Source organism: Dryobates pubescens, chromosome 16 (assembly GCF_014839835.1).
Source record: "Dryobates pubescens isolate bDryPub1 chromosome 16, bDryPub1.pri, whole genome shotgun sequence".
Classification (NCBI taxonomy): domain Eukaryota; kingdom Metazoa; phylum Chordata; class Aves; order Piciformes; family Picidae; genus Dryobates; species Dryobates pubescens.
In genome coordinates this window covers 10,269,285-10,292,592 of record NC_071627.1, presented here as the reverse complement: position 1 = coordinate 10,292,592, position 23,308 = coordinate 10,269,285, and the positions used below count along the sequence as shown (strand labels likewise).

General features: G+C 40.2%; 1 protein-coding gene across 16 annotated transcripts in view; it reads right to left on the bottom strand.

Moving 5' to 3' along the window:
• The window catches only part of TENM2 (teneurin transmembrane protein 2), a 668,081-nt gene that overhangs the window by 150,238 nt on the left and 494,535 nt on the right, over positions 1-23,308 (bottom strand). For all 16 annotated transcript variants that reach the window (XM_054168532.1, XM_054168518.1, XM_054168516.1 and 13 more), the window contains one exon: positions 15,062-15,300. In XM_054168532.1, the coding sequence (XP_054024507.1) occupies positions 15,062-15,300 (239 nt within the window). The remainder of the gene's footprint in view (positions 1-15,061; positions 15,301-23,308) is intronic.

The window sequence follows — 23,308 nt, the reverse complement described above, 5'->3', positions numbered from 1 at the left end:
GAAAATTCACACATTTTGGCTAAAAGGATCCACACAAAAACTCCCTGGTGATCTGCTGTGTTCAGTAATTTACTCTTGTGTCAAACCCCTGAATGGTAAATTTGGGAAACCACTTTGTACAACTGTAAAAATAAGATATAGCTCTGGAGTCATGACTATGCCAAAGAAAAAAGCAAAGTATGCAGTATTTGCAGCTATTATGTCATCTGAAAACTGCTCTGGGATTGCCAGAGTATAGAGGTGCAAGCAGATGATGTTAATCGAGCATTTAAAACAAAATCTGCAGCAAGGGATAGCTGACAATTGGAAAAAAAATATTCCTCTAGGACTTTAGAGAACTAGAATTCCTAGGCTTTGGTCTTCCATCTTTAACTTGGACATTTTTATTAGGAAAAGCTAAGATCTGTGCTCCAGATGAGGCTCTATCCTCAGAAGATAAAAAAAATAGGATGGGCCTCAACAAGTGAGGCCAAGGCCATGTGCTGGCAATCCTTGGAAATGACTGAGTGCACATTAGTGCCAGGTAGAGGACACTGCATCCTCCACATGAACTGACAGTCCAAGGTCCTGGCCATAGAGCTGCCAGTGCTTGCCAGGGAGGACCTGTAGCACAATTCATCACCTGCAGTTCACTTTTTTCCCTGTTTGTCAGGGGCCCTTGAAAAAGGGCCAGAATGAGCCCAGGGACTGCATGAGTTGTTCTAGCGAGCTACACCTGCCCAGTGACTTAAACCACTCCACTGTGCTGTCCTGGGGAATAGTCATGAGTAAAACTCTACTTTGGAGACAGGCTGAAAGAATTGGGGCTGTCCAGCCTGAAGAAGAAAAGGCTCCAGGGAGACCTCATAAAACTACATTTCGATATCTGAAGGGGACCAAGAGGAAGGCTGGGGAGGGATTGCTGAAAAGGGCTTGTAGCGGTAGGATGAGGGCCAATTCTTTTAAACTGGAGTAGGGTAGATTTAGGTTGGACATTAGGAGGAAGAGCTCCGCAATGAGAGCGGTGAAATACAGGAACAGGATGCCCAGACATGTGGTTGAGGCCTGGTTCCTGGAATCATTCAATATCAGATTTGATGGGGACCCTGGACAGCCTGATGAAGCTGGAAGGTGTTCCTGCTGACTGCAGGGCGGTTGGACAGGATGACCTTCGAGTGTTCCTTCTAACCCAATGCAATATGTGAATCTGTGCTTCATAGGCAGGTTGAAATGCAGGTTGGCATGGAGATAGCTTTGAAACTGGTATCCTGGAATTCCAAAACAGTGAATTACACATCAAATATGTGTCCCTCAAGTACGGAAATCACTCTCTTTCAGTTTACTTGTCATGTGTTTGTAATCCAGAAGTTTCTAAGCAATGTTAGGCAAATTGCCCTGTCTTTAAAAGTTTTTTTTTTTCTGTTCTAGCTGTTTACAGTTTTCTAGTGGTAAATATAGGAAAAAAAGATGAGAGATTTATGAACACTCTCTTTAAAAAGTCAAACAACATATTAAACCCATACTTCACAGCACGGTAAAATAGAGTTAAGCAGACTGTTTTCACAGTGATATTTATAAAAAGAACATGCATAGATTTTTGACAGGAAAAAAAGAAAAAAGAATATGAAGATGACAAGAACTGTGTGTATTTGATATTGTCAAACCTTTTTTTTTTGGTCCTAAAACAGGAGATAAAACTTGCTAACTTAAAGATCTGTAAAAAATACAAGGGATTAAAAGCACTTTTTCAACTTCAATATTTTCCCTTTATAAATATCCTAGGATGAGACTGAGTGAAACCCTCCAACAAACTGTATCCTGAAAACCAATACTATTTCCAGTTTCTCTGTTAATATGAGACTGGGGAATAGTGATCAAATGACAGAAAACCCATCAAGTAGCAAGATGCATCTTGCTGTTTCCTCAAATGTCTCGAAGTTCACTGGTTCCAGTAACAGAAACATCCTTCCTTAGTTACAGGCCTAATTGGTAGCACTTGCCCATGGCTGCTTCAGCAATTGCAATGACCCAGGTTGTGCAAGCAAATAACGAGGCCCTGAATTGACTAAGGAGTGTCAGAATGACAGAAGAAAAAATTGGCTAAGGGAGCACCTCGGCAGCTGTATGTGCATCCTCAGGTGATGCTCAAGGAGAATTTATATTTTAATTTGTAGCCCATTTTCTGCAGAAGGACAGAAGTTTAAGATATGCCATGGAGTACAATATGGCAATCCGAGCAAAGGAAAGGAAAACAGCTTTTCTGTATTTCCGAGAACAAAATAGCTGTCTCTACTATCACATCATTGTTTTACTATTACCAGCTAATACAAGAGCAGACAGAAAGTGCAGCTGCGGTCCACAGAATATTTGGCATTTCTGGCCCAAGCATAATCCCTCATGTAATGAAAAACCTATTTCTATTTCTGCATCCTCGCTACTCTTCATACTGAAGAGGCTTGCATCTGTCTTCCATTTATTGAAGCTTATTCTTCATCTAGACAGCCGGGTCTGGTTTGTATTAGAAATTAGGTTTTAAATCACTATTTTTCTATTATTTATTTTAGGATTTTCAGAACGCCTCTAGAGGTGCAGAAAAATTCTTCTGGTTGAAGACGACCCTAATGCTGTTAATGAATCAAGCCCCAAATCCCTGACCCATTTCCAAGAACTTTGATGTTTTTAAGGGTCAAAATAAATTCTAACTATAAAGACAATAACATTATTTGAAGAGTTGAAATGACATTAAAATGTTTTAAAAAAAAAGTTAAACCTGCCCATGTAAGAGTAAGACTAATGTTAGAGTAAGACTGATCAGATCCCTGTGCTCTTTTTTTTTTTTAATGAGCAGACTCCATTAAAGGCTCCTCTTTCTCTTTTCTCATGTGGTTTACATTTCAGTGATTAATGGAGTCTCAAGGTGCAGCGAGAGATATATATGAAGAAAAGAAACAACAGGTGAAATAAACTTTTGGCTCAATAAATCTTATGGGCATAAATTGCATCCCTTTTCCCTTTATGCTTTCTGCTGCCTTGTGGCCAGTTTTAACCCAATTCTCTATTTTTAGGTCCCAGCTCTGCACTCATATTCTTATAAAAATGCACAGTTCTCTCCTCAGAAAGACCTTATATGATACAGGCATACCGACCCATTACTGGGAGGTAAACGGGACTACGATGTTACACTGCCTTTCTCTGGTCACTCTGACTTTGTCTGCCGTGAAACTGTTTCACTTCACTTTACAGTATTTTGCATTTATCACAGAGCAGCAAAAATCTCACAAGTTCATATCTATGCTTATTTACCTTGGGATACTTGCTATTTACTCCTGACATTTTCCCAGCATCTATTAATTTTCTCAGCATATCAACCACATTTTCCTCTCTTTTAAAGACTTTTTATAACTAATCACAGAAATCCTCTAGCAGCAGTCCATTCTTACAGAAGTCTCTCCTTTTTACTGCACAAGAAAACACTGTATCCTCACAACTCCAATTCAATTAAGATTTCAGCTGTCAGGAGCAAAACCTGAGTTTGCTGATAAACCACATGCCTTGGCTCAAACGAGCTTCCCTAGAATTACACAGAGGTTTCTTTGCTTCCATATTCAGGAAGCATAAGCATAGCACAAAGTTCCTAAATTAAAACTGAAAATTTGTAATTTTGTTCTTCTGACTGCTCAGAATTATTTCAGGTATGTTGCCAAATCTTTTGATAGTTGCAGGTTGGCTTCACGCTTGCTGTTGGTACAATTCCACTGAAGTTGCATTATGCAGCCAAACTGGGACACACAGAAGCAGCAGTTCATGCCTCCTGCTGAATGAAGCATGCATGGACAGGGCTTTCTGATAAACTCCTGCCTTGCTCAGGATTCTTGAGCCTCTGATTACTACATTAGTCATGTGCAGTTCACAAAAGCTGCAGGAGAAAGGAGAAAACTGAAAGAAGATGCAAATATACAAAATATTAAATGTACCCAAAAGAATAGTGCACCACACTCAGATTTAAACAAAACAGGTGTTAGCACACAGGTAGAAAGCAGCACATGTACAGCAGAGCGACTGACCTTTCCAAGAACCTTGTCTAAGTCAGGTCATGGCCAATGAAGGACCACAGAAACAGAGCATGCTTCTCATCCAGCAAATAGGGTGCTGTGCTGCTATGAGTACGTGAACACATCAGCCATTCTCTGCCTCTTCTCAAAAAGTATTTAGTAAGAAAAATGTTGGGTAGAAATCAGCTGATCAACCAACCAGCAAATTAATAGAAGCTTAAAATTCAATTAACTGCAGTGCTGCTATGCATTATGTATATTACCTTTTAAAAATTCAACACAACAGAGGGGGATAAATCTGGACATCCCAGGGAAGAAAACAAACCGAACCCAGAGCATACCTAAAGTTTTAGATAAGGTTCTGTAAGATGAACAGAAGAGAATGAAATTGTTTTTCCATTCAGGAACTATATTAATACAAATGCTTTTCTAATAATTATTTTGGAATAGCCAAGATAAAGACATTAATAGTGTCTAATAATCACACAGTGGGGCTTAAGAGTGATTCTGTCATTATCCAATCTGCTCAACATAAGTCAAACCACAATTTTTCTAACTATCTACATTCTTCACTTTGGCATTGTAATTCAAGCTTCTGATGTCAGACATGATTATGAGAAATGAAGCAGGAAAGGATTCCCTCAATATTAAGAAAGTACAGATGCATGATTCAAAAAAGGAGCCTCTCCTCCCTACATCCCTTACTCTATTAAATAAAATAGCCTTTGGCTTAACTAGACCCATCATGGTAAAATTCTGTTGTGGAAAACAAACATTCATTCATTCAGTCATACTCAGAGAAAGGACTGCATGTCTGAAAAATTTAGCACTTATCAGGCAGAAATGCTTCAAATCACTAGAAATGGGGAGAACTACATGCACTGGTGCAAAGTGGGGACTGACTGGCTGAGGAGCAGATCTTTGCGGAAGGCTCAGGGGCCCCACTGAACCTGGACATGAGCTAGCATCATGGAAAGAAAGCCAGCAGTATCTGGGCTGTGGGAACAAAAGCACAGCCAGGAGACTGGGGAAGATGATTATCCCCATCTGCTCTGAACTCATCAATCTGCTTCCTGGGTAACTGCATCCAGTTTGAGGCTTTCCAATACGACAAAGACATCAATAAACCAGAGCAAGTCCAAAAGACATCAAGTGAATATGTGAGGCTGGAGCACTTGCCCTGGGAAGAGGGGGTGAAGAAGCTGAGTTTATCTAGCATGGGGCAGAGATGACTACGGGGGTTTAAAAGCAGCCTGCTGTTAGCTACAGGTCATCAAGAGGAGAAAGCCAGGCTCTTCACACTGGTTTGTGGCAGGAGGATGAGAGACAAAGGGTAAATACATTGAATCAAGGTCCAAGCTGGATATAAGGAAATACTTTTCCCCCCTGTGAGGACAGTCAAGCAGTGAAACAGGTTGCCCTGGAAGGTCATGTACTATCTGTCCTTGGAGATCTCAAAGGCTAGACTGGACTTGAGCGATGACGCAAGTTTGAGCGGAAGGATTGGAGCAGAGACTTCCACAGGACCCTTCCAATCTGAATTATTCCATAACCTTGATAAACCTAAATCTGAAGTGAAAAATGAGACAGGTTGTGATAGAAGATGCTATTTTTCCAGATTATGAGGCAATCATATAAAGAACTAATAACTAGGCACACCATGACTTGTTAGGTAATCAAACTCAATGACCATGGCAAGCCAATGGCTTCCTCATGAACGTATAGAACATAAGATGGCTGGCTCTTCTTTCTGTATCTGAGTAGTGAGGTAAGAAGGTAGCTCAAAGTATGATGCTGCAAGACTACACAGAATTAAACCCTGAATAAGCAAAACCTGAAACAAAGCAGAGCACTTTTTCTTCAACAGTTTTTATATTATTGAAAAGAGCTAATTTCACCACATTATCTGGTGAGGAAAATTTTCTGTCATTTCATAGCAATGTGTCATTTCTTTTCCCACTGTTCAACTCTTTTTGCTCCATAATTTCCATAGTCTGTTACCTTGTCTTATTATTTTCGCAACTTAAAGTTAAATTCTATTTCTATATTTTGTCTTACTGCAAGTTCCTTGAATATTTCTTGAGTATTCTCTTGTCTTTTTAGTACACTTCAGTATTTTTTGTGTTTATTTTTCATGGCTTTCATAAGAGAGTTGTAAGAACTATGCAAGCCACACAAATGAAACCACACCACGTCATTAAATCTATTACCCTACTGTTCTATTCCTAAAAGCAAACATGGACCTCTACACTTAAATGAATTAAATCTGTAAGTACACTAAGTGCAGAACAACATGAGTTATAACAGAGAAGCACAGCAACAAATAATCAATAAAAACTAAACCATAAAAGATCAACTGGTGATCTCAATATAAACAGCTGCTAAGAGAGCAATGCTTCCTCAGGGAGAAATGAGACATTTAACACTGGTATTGAGCATTGACTTTTCAGAGAGAATGACCACAGGGTTATTTGACAGGTGTCTCTGACTTGGCATTATATTAAATCCCTTATCCTGACCCTTCCCCTGAAAAAAGGGGAAGTACGTTTGGCTAGGTTAAAAAGCATGGCTTACTGAAGTACCTTGAAGATGCTTCATCATTTTTCCCTGACTCTGCAATACTTGTTTTGCATTTACTTATCCCTGCTATCACTTTGCCCTGACAAGAATTGGTACCTGTGATTCTGGAATTAAATCCTAGATTACTGAAAAAAACCAACCAAAAAACCCCCCCAAAACAGCAAACCCCATACCCCCCCCCCAAAAAAAAAACCCCAAACACCAAAAACCAAAACAACAACCAAACTGAAAAAACCCACCACAACAACAAAACAACCAACCAAAAAAGAAATATCATAATACTCGATATTTTCACTGATGAAAGAAAGAACACTGTCTGTGACATCGCCATCACGAAATCCAGGATATTTTCTAGTTTGTGCATGGTAGGGCAACAACAGTGCATATGAAGCACAGCATGCACTTCACAGCAGAAAAACAGACCAAAGAAAACAAGCAACTACCTCTGAGTGAGCACACTCTTGCAGCTTTGATTACAAAAAAGACCAAACCTGTACTGTAGAAATACTACTAAAACCTGCTAGTTCAAAACACTATCTTATTAAAATGTCTAGGTCAGCTGTTGCTATCCCATTACATCACATTGCTCATTTTTGTGCTACTAACTTCTACCACACCAAGTTTGGAGCAGTGCAGCATCAGCTAATGCAGTTGGCATCTGCTAGGCAGTTACTTAAGTTTACAGCAGCACGTTCTAACAGCTTCTGGGCAGCACTACCAGCATCTGTGAAAAATGTTTTCTCATCCCCATCCTAGATAGTCCTGTGCAATACGCATTAAAAGCCAAACAAAAACATGTCCCCAAATCACAACCCCAGTAACACACAAAAGAAAACATCCTTTTAGTCTCCCTGTTCCTTGCCATGGTTTCAGAGTGCGCTTGTTCCACTCGGTAGCTAAGCACAAATGGTTTTCAATTTCCAGTGCTAAGCATGTGATGGCACTTTGTGAGTTATGGAAACATTAGTCTCACTCTAGTTTCAAGTGCTAAGGTTTACTGTATGAAAATCCTCAACAAAGACAAAGAGAATTGAACAGGCTGATAAGAATGCCCCTTCACACTGAAAGGTAGCTATTTCCATTATCTCTGAGATCTCTGCTAGGCAAAACAATAGCTATGTTGGCTTTTCTTGGAACAAATCTGTAGATCAAGCTTTTATTTTCAACTCCAGAAAAGCACAGGTAAACTATGCCCGAATAATTTCACATAAAAATCCTTGTGGCATTAGACAGAGACAGCAGCTGGAGCATTTTGTCTCTAGGAAAACAATCTCCTTCACCTAATGAATCTCTCTCACCTTTGGACTGTGGAGTAGAGGCCTTTCTAAGCTGGAAAGTCATATGTAAAGTTCCTATAGCCAAGCATATTTCTCATATGGAATGGGGCCAGACGCTTTTCCCTGAAAAGCTCAAAACCCCTCTTCTCATAGGTAGCATCAGACAAGCTTACAGCACTACTACTACTCTTTTGTCTCTCAGACTGACTGATATCAGTCAATAACAATCACTGAATGTGTGACATTTCAAATATGACAGGCATATTCTAAAATTTAATTATTGCCCCTTCACTGACATCTATTTTCAATGCAAATTTAAGAACAGAACCTTCTGTCATCAGCTAATCTTGCAAGATGCAGAGCTCCCTTGGTTTACATTGATTTCTATTGAATCTGATAGCAGTGATTGGCAGCCAGACGACCTCTGCCTCTCAGAGGCTCCATCTTTGGATGACTTTCTCATTTTTCAGTCTTGGTATCCAAAATGTCTAGCATGCTTAATTTCAGTGAAGTCTGGACAAGACAAAGTCAGTAGTGTTTTGACTCTACAAGTGAAAAAACAACAAATGCAGCATAAGAAATCAAATGAAACATAGGCTGACATTTGTCAAAAAACAGCTGAGAAAGAAAAAAAATGTAATCAATTGATACATAAGATAGCACTTGAGCAAACCTGATGAATCCTGAGCTGTGGAATCAGGGTCAAAAAGATAACTGGACTTGGGTGGAAGAAATACAAATATGAATGAACAAGAAACTCTACACAAGCACATACGTTAGCAAATACTTGACTCATTTGTGGGAAGAAAATAATTCAAGTTGATATCAACACTTGCAGAATACCTTTTAATGCAAGCTGTGGCATGCACACCTATCTGGTGCAGAATGAGACATCTACTTCCAAGTCTAATTCTTCTCAGAAACCCCTTAAATGTTGTCTATCACAGAAACAAATGAATACCTTTTGAATACAAGAGGGATAACAAAATAAACCATTTTTCTGGCTATATGCTTTCTAATAGCAAGAAATTTAGCAAAGTTTGTTCCGTGCATCGCTATTTTTCAGGCTCATACAGGAAATTATAAAAAAGATAGTTCCTTTTGCTTAATTAGCTGCCAGACCATTTGGCAATTCAGCCCCTTCTGTATTTTCTTAAATATTTCAAGCCCAAATAACACCTCAGGACCAAGGTTTGACAGAAGGGGCCATGGGGATTCTTCCAGGCATGCTGCAACAGTTTGTGGGGTCACAAACTGGGCAGAACATCGGTGGTTGCAGCTCAGGCAAAAGCTGTTAGCAAAAGAAATGTGGTGACCCAGACAGTGGTGCCAGGTAAACAGATAGGTCTCCAGGCCCCTGGCTGCAGGAAATGCCAAAGCCTCACACTCGCAATGGTGGACTGCAGAGACAGTGTTGGCAGTGAGCAGGGAAATGATCTACTCAGCCTGGTAGCTGAGCTGCAAGAGAAGGTTGAAAGGCTGAGGACTATAAAGGAATGTCAAAGGGTGGAGTCAGGCTCTGCCCTCCCTGCAACAGAAATGAGAGCACCTGCCAGAGAGCACCCAGGATCAACAGGCCCCTGTATTCCACCCCTGTCAGGTGCAAAACAGAAGCCCAAATGAAAGGGGTGAGGAGAGGGAACTTCATGGCCCTCCTTGCCCACCTCCCCTCCTCAGGTGCATCTGAGCAATAGATCTCAGGTCCTGCTGGAAGGCAGCCAGTCTGATGGGGTTATGGACAACAAGCAACCTACAGCAGAGGTTTTACCATGCTCAGATAGGCTTGCCAGCCATAGAACAATCTCTGCCACAAGGAAGAGTTGTAGTTGCGGAGACTCACTTCTAAAGGGAACAGAGGGCTCTATATGCCAAGTTGACTCTCATCCTAGGGAAGTTTGTAGCCTTCCTGGAGCTCAAATCAGGGATGTCACCAGGAAATTCCCCAACCTGTTATGGTCGTCAGACTATTCTGCACTACTGATCTTTCAGACAGAAACTTCACAAGAGAAACTTCAAGGCCTTGGGACAGTTGGTGAAAGAGTCTGGGGTGCAAGATCTTTTCTCTTCCCTCCTTCCAATTGCGGGCAATGACATCAGACAGAATAGAAGGATCCAGTCAGTAAATACATGACCCCAAGACTTATGCTACAGACAGGGCTTTGATCATGGCTACTTTTATAAGACACCAGACCTAACAATAGTATGTGGGAAAGGCTTTGAATTTCCACAGGAAAGTTTTTGTTGGTTTGTTTCCTCCCCCAGCAAAGGAAAGTGTAGTTACTTTAAATTACCACATTTTAATGTGCTGACATGTTGATGGTCAGATGTTCTTTGATGCTCAAAGTTAGATTGGCAGAAACCAGAGCAGTGTAGGGGCTTACAAAAATCTGGTATTTATGTTTGGCAACACCAACTTTGTGAAAAACACAAGGTGACTCTCTTTTTCCTCTCCTACTTTCTTTATGTTGGTGTTTGGTTTTTTTTTTTAATTTTCCCTCCAAGTTTGGCATGAATCTGAAGAGCTGAAAACTAATTTAACGTGACAAATGCTTTCATCACTCCCATAACCTCTGAAGTGAACACTTTGACAAAGACAATATGTGTGGTATATGCTTTCCTTTTGACACTGTATAAATTATGTTCTTGTAACTGGGTTTTACCACCAGGCCAATATCTTCAGGATGTCCTAATATGAATGGCAGGTTCCACATTCTTCATCTGTCACCCCAGGATAATAGGAATAACTCCTGGGCTTTGTGAAATGTCTCAACTGTAGGACAACTTTACTTACATATTTCATGCTGGAATTCACCAAAACATTGTACAACATGACCAACTTCCACTCTGCATTTAATTTACATCTGACTACAAAAGAGCCAGGGAGAAGTGATAAGCCTGGCTTTAAACAGGACAATGTTTATACCATGTAAGGAAAAAGTTAAGCGAATTTTTCCTATTCTCTGCTATTAAAACAGTAAACCACTCACCCAGAGAGACATCCTATAACTTTTTTTGTGTGTGTGTGTAAACAATCTAATTTTTTTTTTGCTTCTGCCTATTCCTTTAATACTGACCCCCACCCCCGCCTCCCCAAGAGCTGCTTGATTTATTTGCAACTTGATGAAGTGCATTTCTACAGAAATTCATGTACAGAACAGTATGTTGAAGATGGCAAGCTCTGTGTCTATGAACCCAAACATATTTTGCACAAAGACATCCTGTATCACGATAGACCTGTGCCATGCAGATTTGCAGGGATTTTGTCCCAGGCAGTCAGGATGTTTCAGAAGAAGATTTAGGAAACATCAGATAATGATGGCAATTACTGCCTTATAGAGTCTATCAAAATGGCATTTTATGATTTTTATCATTGGCCTATCTGTATCTTCAAAGAGAAAAGAAACCACGAATTTTCTTTCTGTTGAGCTGAATCTGCTGCTGATATTCAATATCATGCTGCCATCAATGCCAGCTTCGAAAGTAAAGTGCTGGCTGGAGCAAATCTCAGTAGTATCTTTATTTGATATCAATTATGTAGTGTTGTAAAAAGTTCCAAAGGTTATTATTATGCACTATGAATTTATTTTTTAAGCTCTAAACATATTGCCATTTCATTCATTGCAGTTTTAGTTGTGTGTTATCAAAAAGGCAATAGGAATGCCTAAATAATTATTTTAGTATTTGATCCTTCATAATTGTGGTTGGGTTTTTTTGGTGTGGGTTTTTTTGTGTGTGTGGGTTTTTGTTGTTGTTGGTTTTTTTGCTTATTGCTTTGAATCACACCTCATTAGAAATTTTTCATGCTACCTATGATCTTTGGCAAGCCTCTGGAAGTCCCACATTTAAACATGTAGGCGGCATCTTTTCAATGATCTACCTAGATCAATTCCCTGATTTCTTCTTTTATAGGACAATTCATTTAGAAATCCTGAAGAATATGAGAACTTCAAAGTATTCTTTCAATATCATTTACCTCATATTTGCCAGCTCTGCCTTTTTCATTTAGTCCTGCAATGGTCTTGATTAGCATTGATACGATCATCTTCACACAGCCTAGCTATATTGACAAACCTCAGCAGCAGAACCATCTGCTGCACATTTTGATGACATTTTCCGTAACTATTACTTTTAGCTAATGTAACCCCAGTGACATAACCTCTGCTACGGCAGAGAGCAAGAAATTGTCTTTGTGGACATATATGGCAGAAAAACATTATCAGCAACTTCAAAGCTTGAAGTTCTGATAGCAAGGTGCATCAAGAGGAGTTACTGCAATACAGAATACTGCCCTTCCTCCTGCATTTCTTGGAAAACTCAACATATTTCCTCATTTCAAGACTGCCAGCTCTCCTGGTAGATTAACACTCTCTCAATTGATTAGGACAGAAGTGGGGTTTTGGTCTGATCTGAATACTATTCTGGTCACCTGTTTTGAACACAGAAAAAACATTTTTCCTACTGATAAAATGAGACAGTTATTTTGTGTTCACAGCAGTTCAGGGATTAGTAGGTTAGGAGCTCCAAAAGAGCTGGACAGCTGGTATGTCACGTTGCTGCTCTTTTCTCAGGAAAAAGGATGTTTAGTTCTCTAAGGACTCAATTTCTGCACATACTGAGGAGAAGGTAATCCTCCAGAGAACTGCAGAACAAGGTTCTATCCTTAAGGTTGTGGTTTTTAAGTAAGGAGATGATTTAGCACCTTAAGTAGAATAGAATAGAACAGAACAGAATAGACCAGACCAGGTTGGAAGAGACCTTCAAGATCATCGTGTCCAACCTATCATCCAGCACCACCTAATCAACTAAACCATGCAACCAAGCATCCTGTCAAGCCTCGTCCTGAACACCCCCAGCGATGGTGACCTTACCACCTCCTCGGGCAGCCCATTCCAATGGGCAATCACTCTCTCTGTGTAAAACTTCCTCCTAACCTCCAGCCTAAACCTCCCCTGGTGCAAGTACCGAGCACCTTAAATCATGCTATTGGATGGCAGCAAGGCTAAGCAATCTGGTCTTGTGCTTGCTCTTAATAACTCAGAATGAATAATAATGAACTTCACTGAGAGATTGTCAAATTAACCCACAGCGTAACTACAGCAAATTTTTACTTTTCTGTTGTTTGTGTGCACCTAGAGCAATGCACCTTCTTTTGCTTAATTTTCTTTGCTTTTCACCATTATTTTAAATTATGATCACAGTGAGTGGATCTATCAAATTTATTTACAGGATTAACTTCAGCTATTTTCTGGTTTTTAGAACAGCTACAATTCATTATACTTTACTGGGTATGGCATGAAGCCTCTCAAACACTCTCTAAAACCTGCTTTGTTGTGTTCACTAGACAACCCTACTGCACTCATTCTTTAGTTAGGAAAGATGACCTCAAAAACTTCTGTCAAAACAGATCACTTACATCATTACCTGAAATGATAGATTATTCATCTATTATTAAGAGTCAATGCATAACCTTACATTCTCTCGTCTGAGACAGTGTTTGAAAGTATATAAAGCAATAACCATGTTTGAAATGCTTTGCTTCAGATTACAATAACCTAAATACCAAGGAAAAATACATTTGATAATCCATCACTTCAAAGTTATGCACATGATTAAAATATTCGACTTCACTTCCCATGTGCATAATCACTCAAACAGAGAGCTGCTGTATAAATGTCAAGTTCAATAAACCATGTGCTTTCCAATCTTTTTATTTATATATCAAACTAAGCCTGTTATTCTTTTGAGGTTTTCTGCAGAAATATAGAAAGATGGGTAGCTCTGTAGAATTGAGTATGCTGGGACGTAGGCCTGGCCTAAAGAGACAGCAGCAATAGCCAGTCAGCTCTCTCTTATTATTATATGTATTAATTACATATGGAAGCTCATTAGTATGAAAAATGGGGTTTCCTTAGATAATGTCTATGCTGTTGAGTCAGATTATATGGCACCCCCTCAAAAATAATGGACATAATAGGGAGGAAATTAGTTATATCTGTTTCTGTCTTTCAAGCACTATATATGAGAATAGTTTCAGACATGAATGTAAACCCACGCAGAGTCGTCTGGAAAGTGTTAACTGAAAACATTGACAAGCTACCATAGTTTTGCTGTTTACTCAGAGAATTTGTGCAGCATATCATTGTCATCAGTATATTGTTAAAAGCACTGTAAAAGCGCACAGCTAGTTGATGTAGACCCTTAGGACAAAAAAACCCAACAAATCAATAGGCAATGAGGAGAAAATATCAGATATGAATTAAAAAGACAAAATAATAGAAGGATGTTAATAATCTCAAAAGATATTAATATTAGCAGAAAGCATTTGCACATGGTGTGCTCACTGATAATATATTCATCACAGGAAATAAGCACAATATGTAGTTTCATACAATCGTACAATTCTATGGGTTGGAATGGACCTCCAGAGATCAAGTCCAACCTCCCTGAAAAGCAGGAGCACCTAGAGCAGGTCACATAGCAACATGTCTAGGTGGGTTTTGAAGATCTCTAGAGAAGGAGAATCCACCACTTCTCCAGCCAGCCTGCTCCAGTACTCTGTTACCCTCCCAGTGAAGAAGTTTTTTTCTCATGGTAAGATGGAACTTCCTGTGATTGAGTTTATGTCCCTTGCCCCTCATCCCATCACTGGGTAGTTTCATTTCTATGTATTCACTTACAAAATACTAGCTATGTGTGGAATACAGAAAAAGGATCTAGTTAGGTAGATGAACACCATCAGGAATGAGGGGCACTGGTAGATGCAAATACAGACTGAGTCTTATCAAATTGGTTTTGTGTTTTTTTGTTTTTTTTTTATCTAAAGACAGCATGTAACAGCAGTATGTGATTCAACACCTACCATATTTTCTTTCCAAATTTCTTAAACATAAGGTAGTCCAAAGAGAACCCATTACATCACTATCTAGGAGAGATGCACATCCATCATCTGAAGTAAACACTGTACACCAACAATCCTGAACTGATTTTTTCCTTACACTGCTCTTACATGGCAGTGATTTGGATTTGAACATTGTGTTTTGTTCTCATTAATCAGGGTAGAAAAAAACAATTATTTTCTCTGCTTGTTAAGAACACAAATTTGTGAAACAGACTGACTGAATTGTCATTTGCTAACATAGCCATGTGATTTGACAAGAGAAAACACAGCCTTACCTATGAAATATGCTAGCAGGATGGCAAGCAGGACTGCAGCAGCAATTGCAGATAAAGCAGCGCATTTCCAGCTACAATACTTGGAGGGTTTTTTCAGCTTGAATGCATTCCTGGAGAATGTATTTCTAGGTAACAGTCTGGGAGGTGGAGTATAAACTGTTCCTGAGGTCAACGGGTAACCAGGGGAAGAACTACTGAACAACGGAGTAGTTCCAGAAGATGTCTTAAACAAGAAATGCCTGAAAAACATAAAATGGAACATAATTGAAAATGGCAAGTCCTGTAGTTAAGAAAGGATATCTCCTATTCCTATTCCATTCCAGCTGCCATAATGTATTAAATTCAATTGAATATGAAAAGGGATTTTGTATGAAGAAATAGGGAGATGAAAAATCCTCTATTTTTTTTTCCTATAAGACCTTAGTAACTGTCACTAAAACACTGTGTCAGCACATTTGCTCAATCCTTTCTGTGATTAGATGCAACTTGACCAGATACCAGAACAAAACACCAGCATGACCAGTGAAGTGCCTTTTGAGTACCAGTTGAAACTGCACCTGGAAAAAGTGTGAGCAGTTTCATAACAAACAAAGCTCATGTGAAGAATTGACATCACTATCAGTTCTTTTTGGGTGACTTTAATTAGGACAAAGCCACAAAATCACTGATTTTGCTACAAAATCACTGTAACTTTTGTTAGGATGACAGAACACAACTCATGAGAAAACATCCCAAGTTCACAGATGTACATTATTTCCCTATGAATTCCACTACTCAATAAATATTCTAAGACAAAACCCAATTATGAGTCTCATTAACCATCCTGGCAAAAGCTGCCAGCAAAAGTAATTAAGAACACGTTGAGCAAAACCCATAGTCCTGCAAGAAAAAAACCAATTTGCCAGGATTAGAATTAGCCATTTTATTATCTTAATAGTGCACAGGTCTGGTCTGGACACCTAAGAAAAGTAAGATAATCGCCAAAAGCATATGACTTGGCAGAAGAAAAGAGGACTTCAACTCCCATACATTTTTAAAGAAGAAAATGAGGGACAAAATATATAACCCAACAAAACCTCTGAAAATGCTGCCAACACATTCCAGATAAGAAATGGAGAAAACAAACTAGAGACTGGCCTCTCTAGATTAACTTCTCACATAGGGAGAGGAACTGACTACAAGCACATTCCCAGTAGATGATAAAAAAGAGAAGCAAAGAAAGGCGGCAGTGGTCTTGAAAAAGATCACTTCTTTTGAGACAAAAGAAGTTTGAAGATTTGCTCCATAGCCTATCCCTTCACAGCTCTGAAAAACAAGTTCTTCTTGCATCTGATGAGAATGAAAACACTCCGTAATCTTAAAAAAAAAAAAATCAAAAAAATCGAACCCACATCTTAAAATAACCCAAGTCTTACTTCAAATGTAACAATGTTGAACATTTGTATTCAGATCACAATCCAGCATGCCACTCTGAAACCACCTGTTAGAACTTTAAAAATCTATTTCAGTCACTGTTTATTACAACAATGATTTGGAAGTTTGAAACTGAAATGTGTTCAAGTACCATTCCCAAGCCATCATCATGCATGTGCATACTTCCGAGCAGAGAGTTTACTATATACTTATTATACCGATGAACTGAAGTGATTTTAAAGAGCATTAAAGCAGCATTTGTTTTGAAATGAAACCCAGAGCATAATAAATTGCACAGAATTTGCCTGCTGGTAAGAGACAGTAAAAGGTAGGCTGGATAGGCTTCCAGTTTTTTGATTAAGCATTCATATTTCAAGACGGTTTCTGAAAGCATGGTCTTTTTAAATGCAGTAATTAATGAACTCTTTTAATGAACATGAAAAATCAATTAGTTTGATGGTGCCCTTGTTTTGTCAGGTTTTTTTTGAAACCCCAAATGACCTTGTACATCACTTACAATAGAGATTGAAACTGAGTTTCTTTCAGAAAATATTTCAGTTAGCATTGACTGTTGTAACTTTTCCTTTGTGCTTTAGAGACACTAAAGAAAGACCTTCATAGGAAATACTCCTATGAGGAAAGACTGAGAGACCTGGGGCTGTTTAGTCTTAAGAGAAGTCTGGGATGGGAGATCTTATTCATGTCTACAAATATCTGAGGGGTGGGTGTCAAGATGAAAGTGCCAGTCTCTTTTTGGTGGTGCTCAGTGACAGGACAAGGAACAATGGGTACAAGCTAGTACAGAGAAGGTTCCATCTCAACACAAGCAGACACCTCCTTTATGGTAAGGGTGATGGAGCCCTGGAACAGGCTGCCCAGAAAGGCTGTGGAGTCTCCTTCTCTGGAGACTTTCAAATCCCACCAGAATGTGTTCCTGTGAATGTGTTCCGGGTGCTGCAACCCCATGCAGAGCTACAGGCTGGGGTCAGAGTGGCTGGAGAGCTCCCAGAGAGGGACCTGGGGGGTGCTGATTGACAGCTGCCTAAACAGGACCCAGCAGTGTGCCCAGGTGACCAAGAGGGCCAATGGCATCCTGGCCTGCAATAGGAATAGTGTGGCCAGCAGGAGCAGGGAAGTCATTGTGCCCTTGTACTCTGCATTGGTTAGGCCATACCTTGAGTACTGTGTCCAGTTCTGGGCCCCTCAGTTTAAGAAGGACATCGAGACTTGAACATGTCCAGAGAAGGGCAAGAAGGCTGGGGAGAGGCCTTGAGCACAAGCCCTGTGAGGAGAGGCTGAGGGAGCTGGGATTGTTTAGCCTGGAGAAGAGGAGGCTCAGGGGTGACATCATTGCCCTCTACAGCTACCTGAAAGGTGGTTGTAGCCAGGAAGGGGCTGGTCTCTTCTCCCAGGCAACCAGCACTAGAACAAGGGGACACAGTCTCAAGCTGCGCCAGGGGAGGTTTAGACTCGAGGTGAGGAGAAAGTTCTTCACTGAGCGAGTCGTTCGTCATTGGAATGGGCTGCCCAGGGAGGTGGTGGAGTCACCGTCCCTGGAGGTGTTCAAGAGGAGACTGGATGTGGCACTTGGTGCCATGGTCTAGTCATGAGGTCTGTGGTGACAAGTTGGACTTGATGATCCTTGGGGTCTCTTCCAACCTTAGTGATACTGTGATACTGTGTGACCTGCCCTAGATGACACTGCTGTGGTCTCTGGAGGTCCCTTCCAAGCTGTAATACTCTGTGAATCTGTGACAAGCACATAATCAGAAGTAGCTTTCAGAGCCTATCTCGGACAGATTAATTCTGTGTTTTGGGGTGGAATTTTAAAATGTAGTAAACAAAAAAGGAAATAGAATACAAAGGGAGTATTCTAACCAGTTACTTAATAGAAACATTCTGTAATTTTTTTTAAGTAGCCATTCTTTTTTTCCTTAGATTGTGGCTCATCAGATGTTAGAACTGCTTCTTTTCTGCACACTATAAGAAAACACAGTCAAGGCAAATGCTAAAAGGGTTTCTTCCTCAAATTACCTAGCTCCTTAAATTAAAAAAACACACCTTCCAGTGACAAGAAAGCACAACATAATGAAAGCCTGGTTTTATGAACATTTCATTTTATATCTTTCTTTACTTTGCAATACTTGGAGTTAAACTGTTGGAAAAGATGATGTTATCAGGCTGGTTGTGTTAGTGTAGAACTATTAACACTTCTGTTCCTTTTGTCTGGTTAAAACCTAATTAATGCTTGTTTGCAGGAGCAGCTTTAGTCCTTTCTGCATGTTCTTGGGTTTGAGAAATATAATACTGTGACAGGCACCAGGGATTGAAGTGACTTAGAGCATGAGAAAAGAAGGAGGGAAGGACAGGAGGAAGAAAGAGAGAGAGATCTGGTAAGACAAAGGCATGTAGGAAGGCCTAGCTCTCTCATTCAGGCTGACTCTGCATCTGCCTCAGTCCATGATACTAATCTCCTCCTAAATCCTCATGGCAGGAGCGGTCCTTTCAGGTTTGGCCCTGAGGGCATACAGCAGACAGTTCTTACAGTTCTTCCCTTCTTCCTTCCCAAAAGCAGATCTCACAGAATCAAAATGGAAACTGCAGTCTAGGAAATGTCTTTATCTGAAAAGTCAAGGTTTTTAAATCCAGGAACTTGATGTCCTCTCTAGCCGAGAAGGCAGCTGCAGTACCAATAGAAATTTTAATATAGAGCCTTGTTAAAGTAAACTCGGATATGTAATGAAATTCTTCTCCCATTAAAAGTGAATTAATGAATATCTAGATATGTTTTAACAGAACATATCAATCATATACTGTTTCATGTGAGCAGGCAAAAAAAGTAGAAGAAAAACAGGTCCACTGTGATCTGCTTTGAGTTACATAAGACCAAAATACTTACCAATGTAAAATTGACCTGTAATAATTGTTAAAGCTGATCAGAACTAGAAGCAAAAAGGCTGACTGAAATGGATACATGGAATGGTGCCATTCTCAGAGAAAAAAAAAAAAAAGGAAAGAAAGAAAAATATCATTGGGCAAACTTAATTGTGTCACCCCAGTGATTCTTACCCATGTGTGCTGAAGGTTTATCCCATGTATGCTGAAAGTTTATTGTCTCCATAGAAGGATTTCTGACAAGGTGGAAATGATTAAAAGATACCGCCTTATCTTTAAGTACAGAAATTCTGCCCTCAAATGTTTTAAAAAAACATTTAGCTGAAGATATATTAAATCTCCACCAAGCTGTTTTGGAAAACAGGCACTGCATTCAGAAGCTGGAGCCTGGACTAGCAGAAATACCTCGAGTTACAGCAAAGCACATCACAAACACTGAGAACATAATGGGCGGAATACTTGGACCCCCGGAGTTTTAAGTCTAGATTCAGCTACTAATGGAAATAAATGGACTTGTCTCAACTCTATCCCTAAACCCAATGATCTATAACTATATCTATATGTGGGATTTGACATGCTCCGGTACAACCAATTGTCTGTGGGCCCAAGCTGCACAGAGAGAACATGAGCATTTATCAACATTAATTACAGTCTCACAGCGGTACGACTAGGAGGGATTGTACAAAGACAGTTTATGAAAAGAAATGATCTTATTTGTACCCTTTCACTTAATTTCAAATACAACCCATATAAAAACTTTAAAAAAAACTGTATACTTTCTGTCTTCTCTGTTCACTTATCACAGACTATTAAGAAAACCACATTTTCTACCTTCCAACTAGCATTAATAATCTGATTTAGATGTGGGCTAAATATGTTTGGAAAACACAAGGGCACATTTGCTGAGTCCTAGCCCAGTCTCCTTAATTCCTGTGCATCATGAAGACATTCCCATATAAGAACACTATGAAATATGGCTGTCAGCATACAAAGATCTAATAATGTAAGTGCCCATGGAAGGAGCCTGCATGCTGCTCACAGACAGCAGGTTAATCCTGGAGTTTGCTCAGTGCTCTGTAGCTTTTGGAGCTTTACAACGCCCCTCCCAGCCGTGTGTGCTGCCGACGTGCTGGATCACAGATAGGGACCTCATCTCCAATGCCAGAAGAAAGGTGATGTCTATGAAAGTTGAGCAAAGAGACATTTGTTCACACTTCTGTGGACTAATGGGAAAAGCTATATTTTGCTTTATTCATTTATTCAGAGCTCTCTATAACATTTATTTTCCCACAGGTCAAAAGGACCGCTGGTGCTCAGGGAATTGTGGCCTGACAGACACTGTATTAACTTCACAGTCTTTGAGAGAACAATTTCCTTCTACCCCCTCCTTTCTGGCCAGATTGTTGTAGCAGCTCATTGAACAAATCAACTGAGAAAAAAACCCAAACTGGTTTTTGTGATGAAAAACTGTAATAGAAAGGAAGAACATGATACTTTCTAACACAAATTGCTTCTTTGCCTCCTTATATTATCCTATGCTTATTCTGTATGAAAAAAGAAATACAGAGAGCTGAAATGCTCAAATTGTCTTTTAAAATTTGTTTTTTGAAGGTTTTTAATAGCAATTAACAACTAGAAAAGATGCATACCAAGAAAGTAGTAACAGCTCAATTTACTGATTCCAAAACATTAAAAATATGTTCAAGCTGTGGTAAAATCACATCTGTCTATAATCATAAAATAGTTTGGATTGGAAGGGACCTCCAAAGGTCATCTAGTCCAATCCCCCAGCAGTCATCAGGGACATCCTCCACTGGATCAGGTTGCTCAGAGCCTTCTCAAGTCTGACTTTGAATATCTCTAGGGATGGAGCCTCAGCTATGTCCCTGGGCAACCCGCTACAGTGTTCCACCTCCCTCATGGTAAAGAACCTGTTCCTAATGTCCAATTTAATTATCCTCTTCTCTCATTTGAAACCATAGGCCCTCAGCCTATCATTCCAGGCCTTTGGAAACAGTCGCTCTGCAGCACTCTTGTAGCCCCCTACAGATGCTACAAGGCTGCTATTAGGTCTTCCCAGAGCTTTCTCTTCTTGAGGCTGAACAACCCCAGTTCTCTCAGCCTGTCCTCATAGCAGAGGTGTTCCAGCCCCTGATCATTTTCAGGGCCCTGCTCTAGACCTGCTCCATCTGGTCCATGTCCTTCCTGTGCTGAGTGCTCCAGAGCTCAACATTCTACTGTAGGTGAGGTCTTATAAGAGCAGAGTACGGTGGACAGAATCACCTCTTTCAACCTGTGGGCCACACTTCTTTTAATACAGCCCAGGATGCCACTGGCCTTCTAGGCTGCAAGTGCACACACTCTGCTCATGTCCAGCTTCTCATCCACCAGCACCCCTGAGTTCTTTTCTGCAGGGCTGGTCTCAATTTTATCAGACATTTATTCTTAGTAGGAAAAAATCCCAGTGAAATATAGACTGCAACAAGCTGGCTTTTACTGGAGGAAAAAAAATATTTAACAAATTCTGTAGCTGAAGTCCTCAAAAAACCAGCCATGAGTCACTTTCTGTCAGTGGATGCCTCAAAGTGGTTGCCAAATTCAGACAGAAAAGTTTTATAGCAATTTTCTAACTTCCACACAGAAAGAACCCAAGACTGAAGAAAACTACAAGCTGTTCTCATGTCTTTTATACTAAAATGAACTCCAGTTGTTAGACTGGTGCATGCCTTTGTTACCTGTATAGGGATCTCTCAGGCTTTCCCTAAGGGAGATTTAATTGCATGTTCTTGTTCTCAAGTTCTTGCAAAGAAACATGGGGTTATCAGCCAGGTTTACACATCTTTCAGGCTCTCCGAGTACAGAAGTTTCTACCCTTTTTAGCATCTCGGACACGGGGACTTGGGTATTCCTCAAATGCAGTAAAGGTAGCAATAAAGGTTTAAAATTATGTAATGACAAGAAATTGGCTCAGCTGCATAGGATCTGCTGACTATGCTCAGTAAGACAGGTTTTTCAGAGGAAAGCTATTTCTAATGCACTTCAGCAAATGAACCAGCCTTTTTACCCAAGGGTGTTTATGTGCACCCTCACACCCAAATGCCTGGTGCAAACAGGGAACAGCCCTCTTGACAACACACTAGTCAAGTGGTTTTCGGCATGCTGCAGATAATCAATTTGTAACTAACTGTGCATGGTGCAGGAACAAAGGACACTATTAGGCACAGAAACCATAATTCAGAATGAACACATCAATAGCAATGGAACACTTCCACCTACTGTAACATAAACCCGAACCTGGCAGCAGCCACACAGCTTCCAGCACAGCTCTAAAACTACCTTTCCAGCTCCTGAAAGCTTCATGACTTGGTAGAAGCTGGGTTCTTCACATCCCCAGGCAAAGTCTTCTAAAAAATGCAGAATATTAAGCAGAGTGTCACTGATGTTGCCTTAAGTACCAGACTAGCTCGTCACTACCCTCTTCCCACTCTTAACAAAGGCACAGCTGGACACACCAAAGCGTAGTAATTGAAAGCTGCCTGTCAGGGAGGTTAAGATGTTGTACAAAAAGGCAGGTGCCAGTGTTGGGGCACCCTGATCCATCATATTATTAAACAAAAACAAACAAGGAGCGTCCACAAAGCTGCAACTGAAAAGAGAGTAGCTAAGAAAAGGCAAAACATCTGTAACATACCACAGCTGCAGCATTAGCTCTGCACCAGATCTGCTTTTCATCTAGAAGATGAATAAACTTTGATACCCTTCTCTCTTCCCTGGAATACTCTCCTGGGGCTCTTGCTGCGGCACACCAGGCCTGGCTCTGGTACTTTCCCCGTGCCATAACCTGGGCTCAGGCTCCTCACAAACCTGCCAAGTCATGACAAAGAGCTGAGACAATGCAGAAAGGTAAGGTGAAAATTATGGAGAGAGGAAGGACCACTG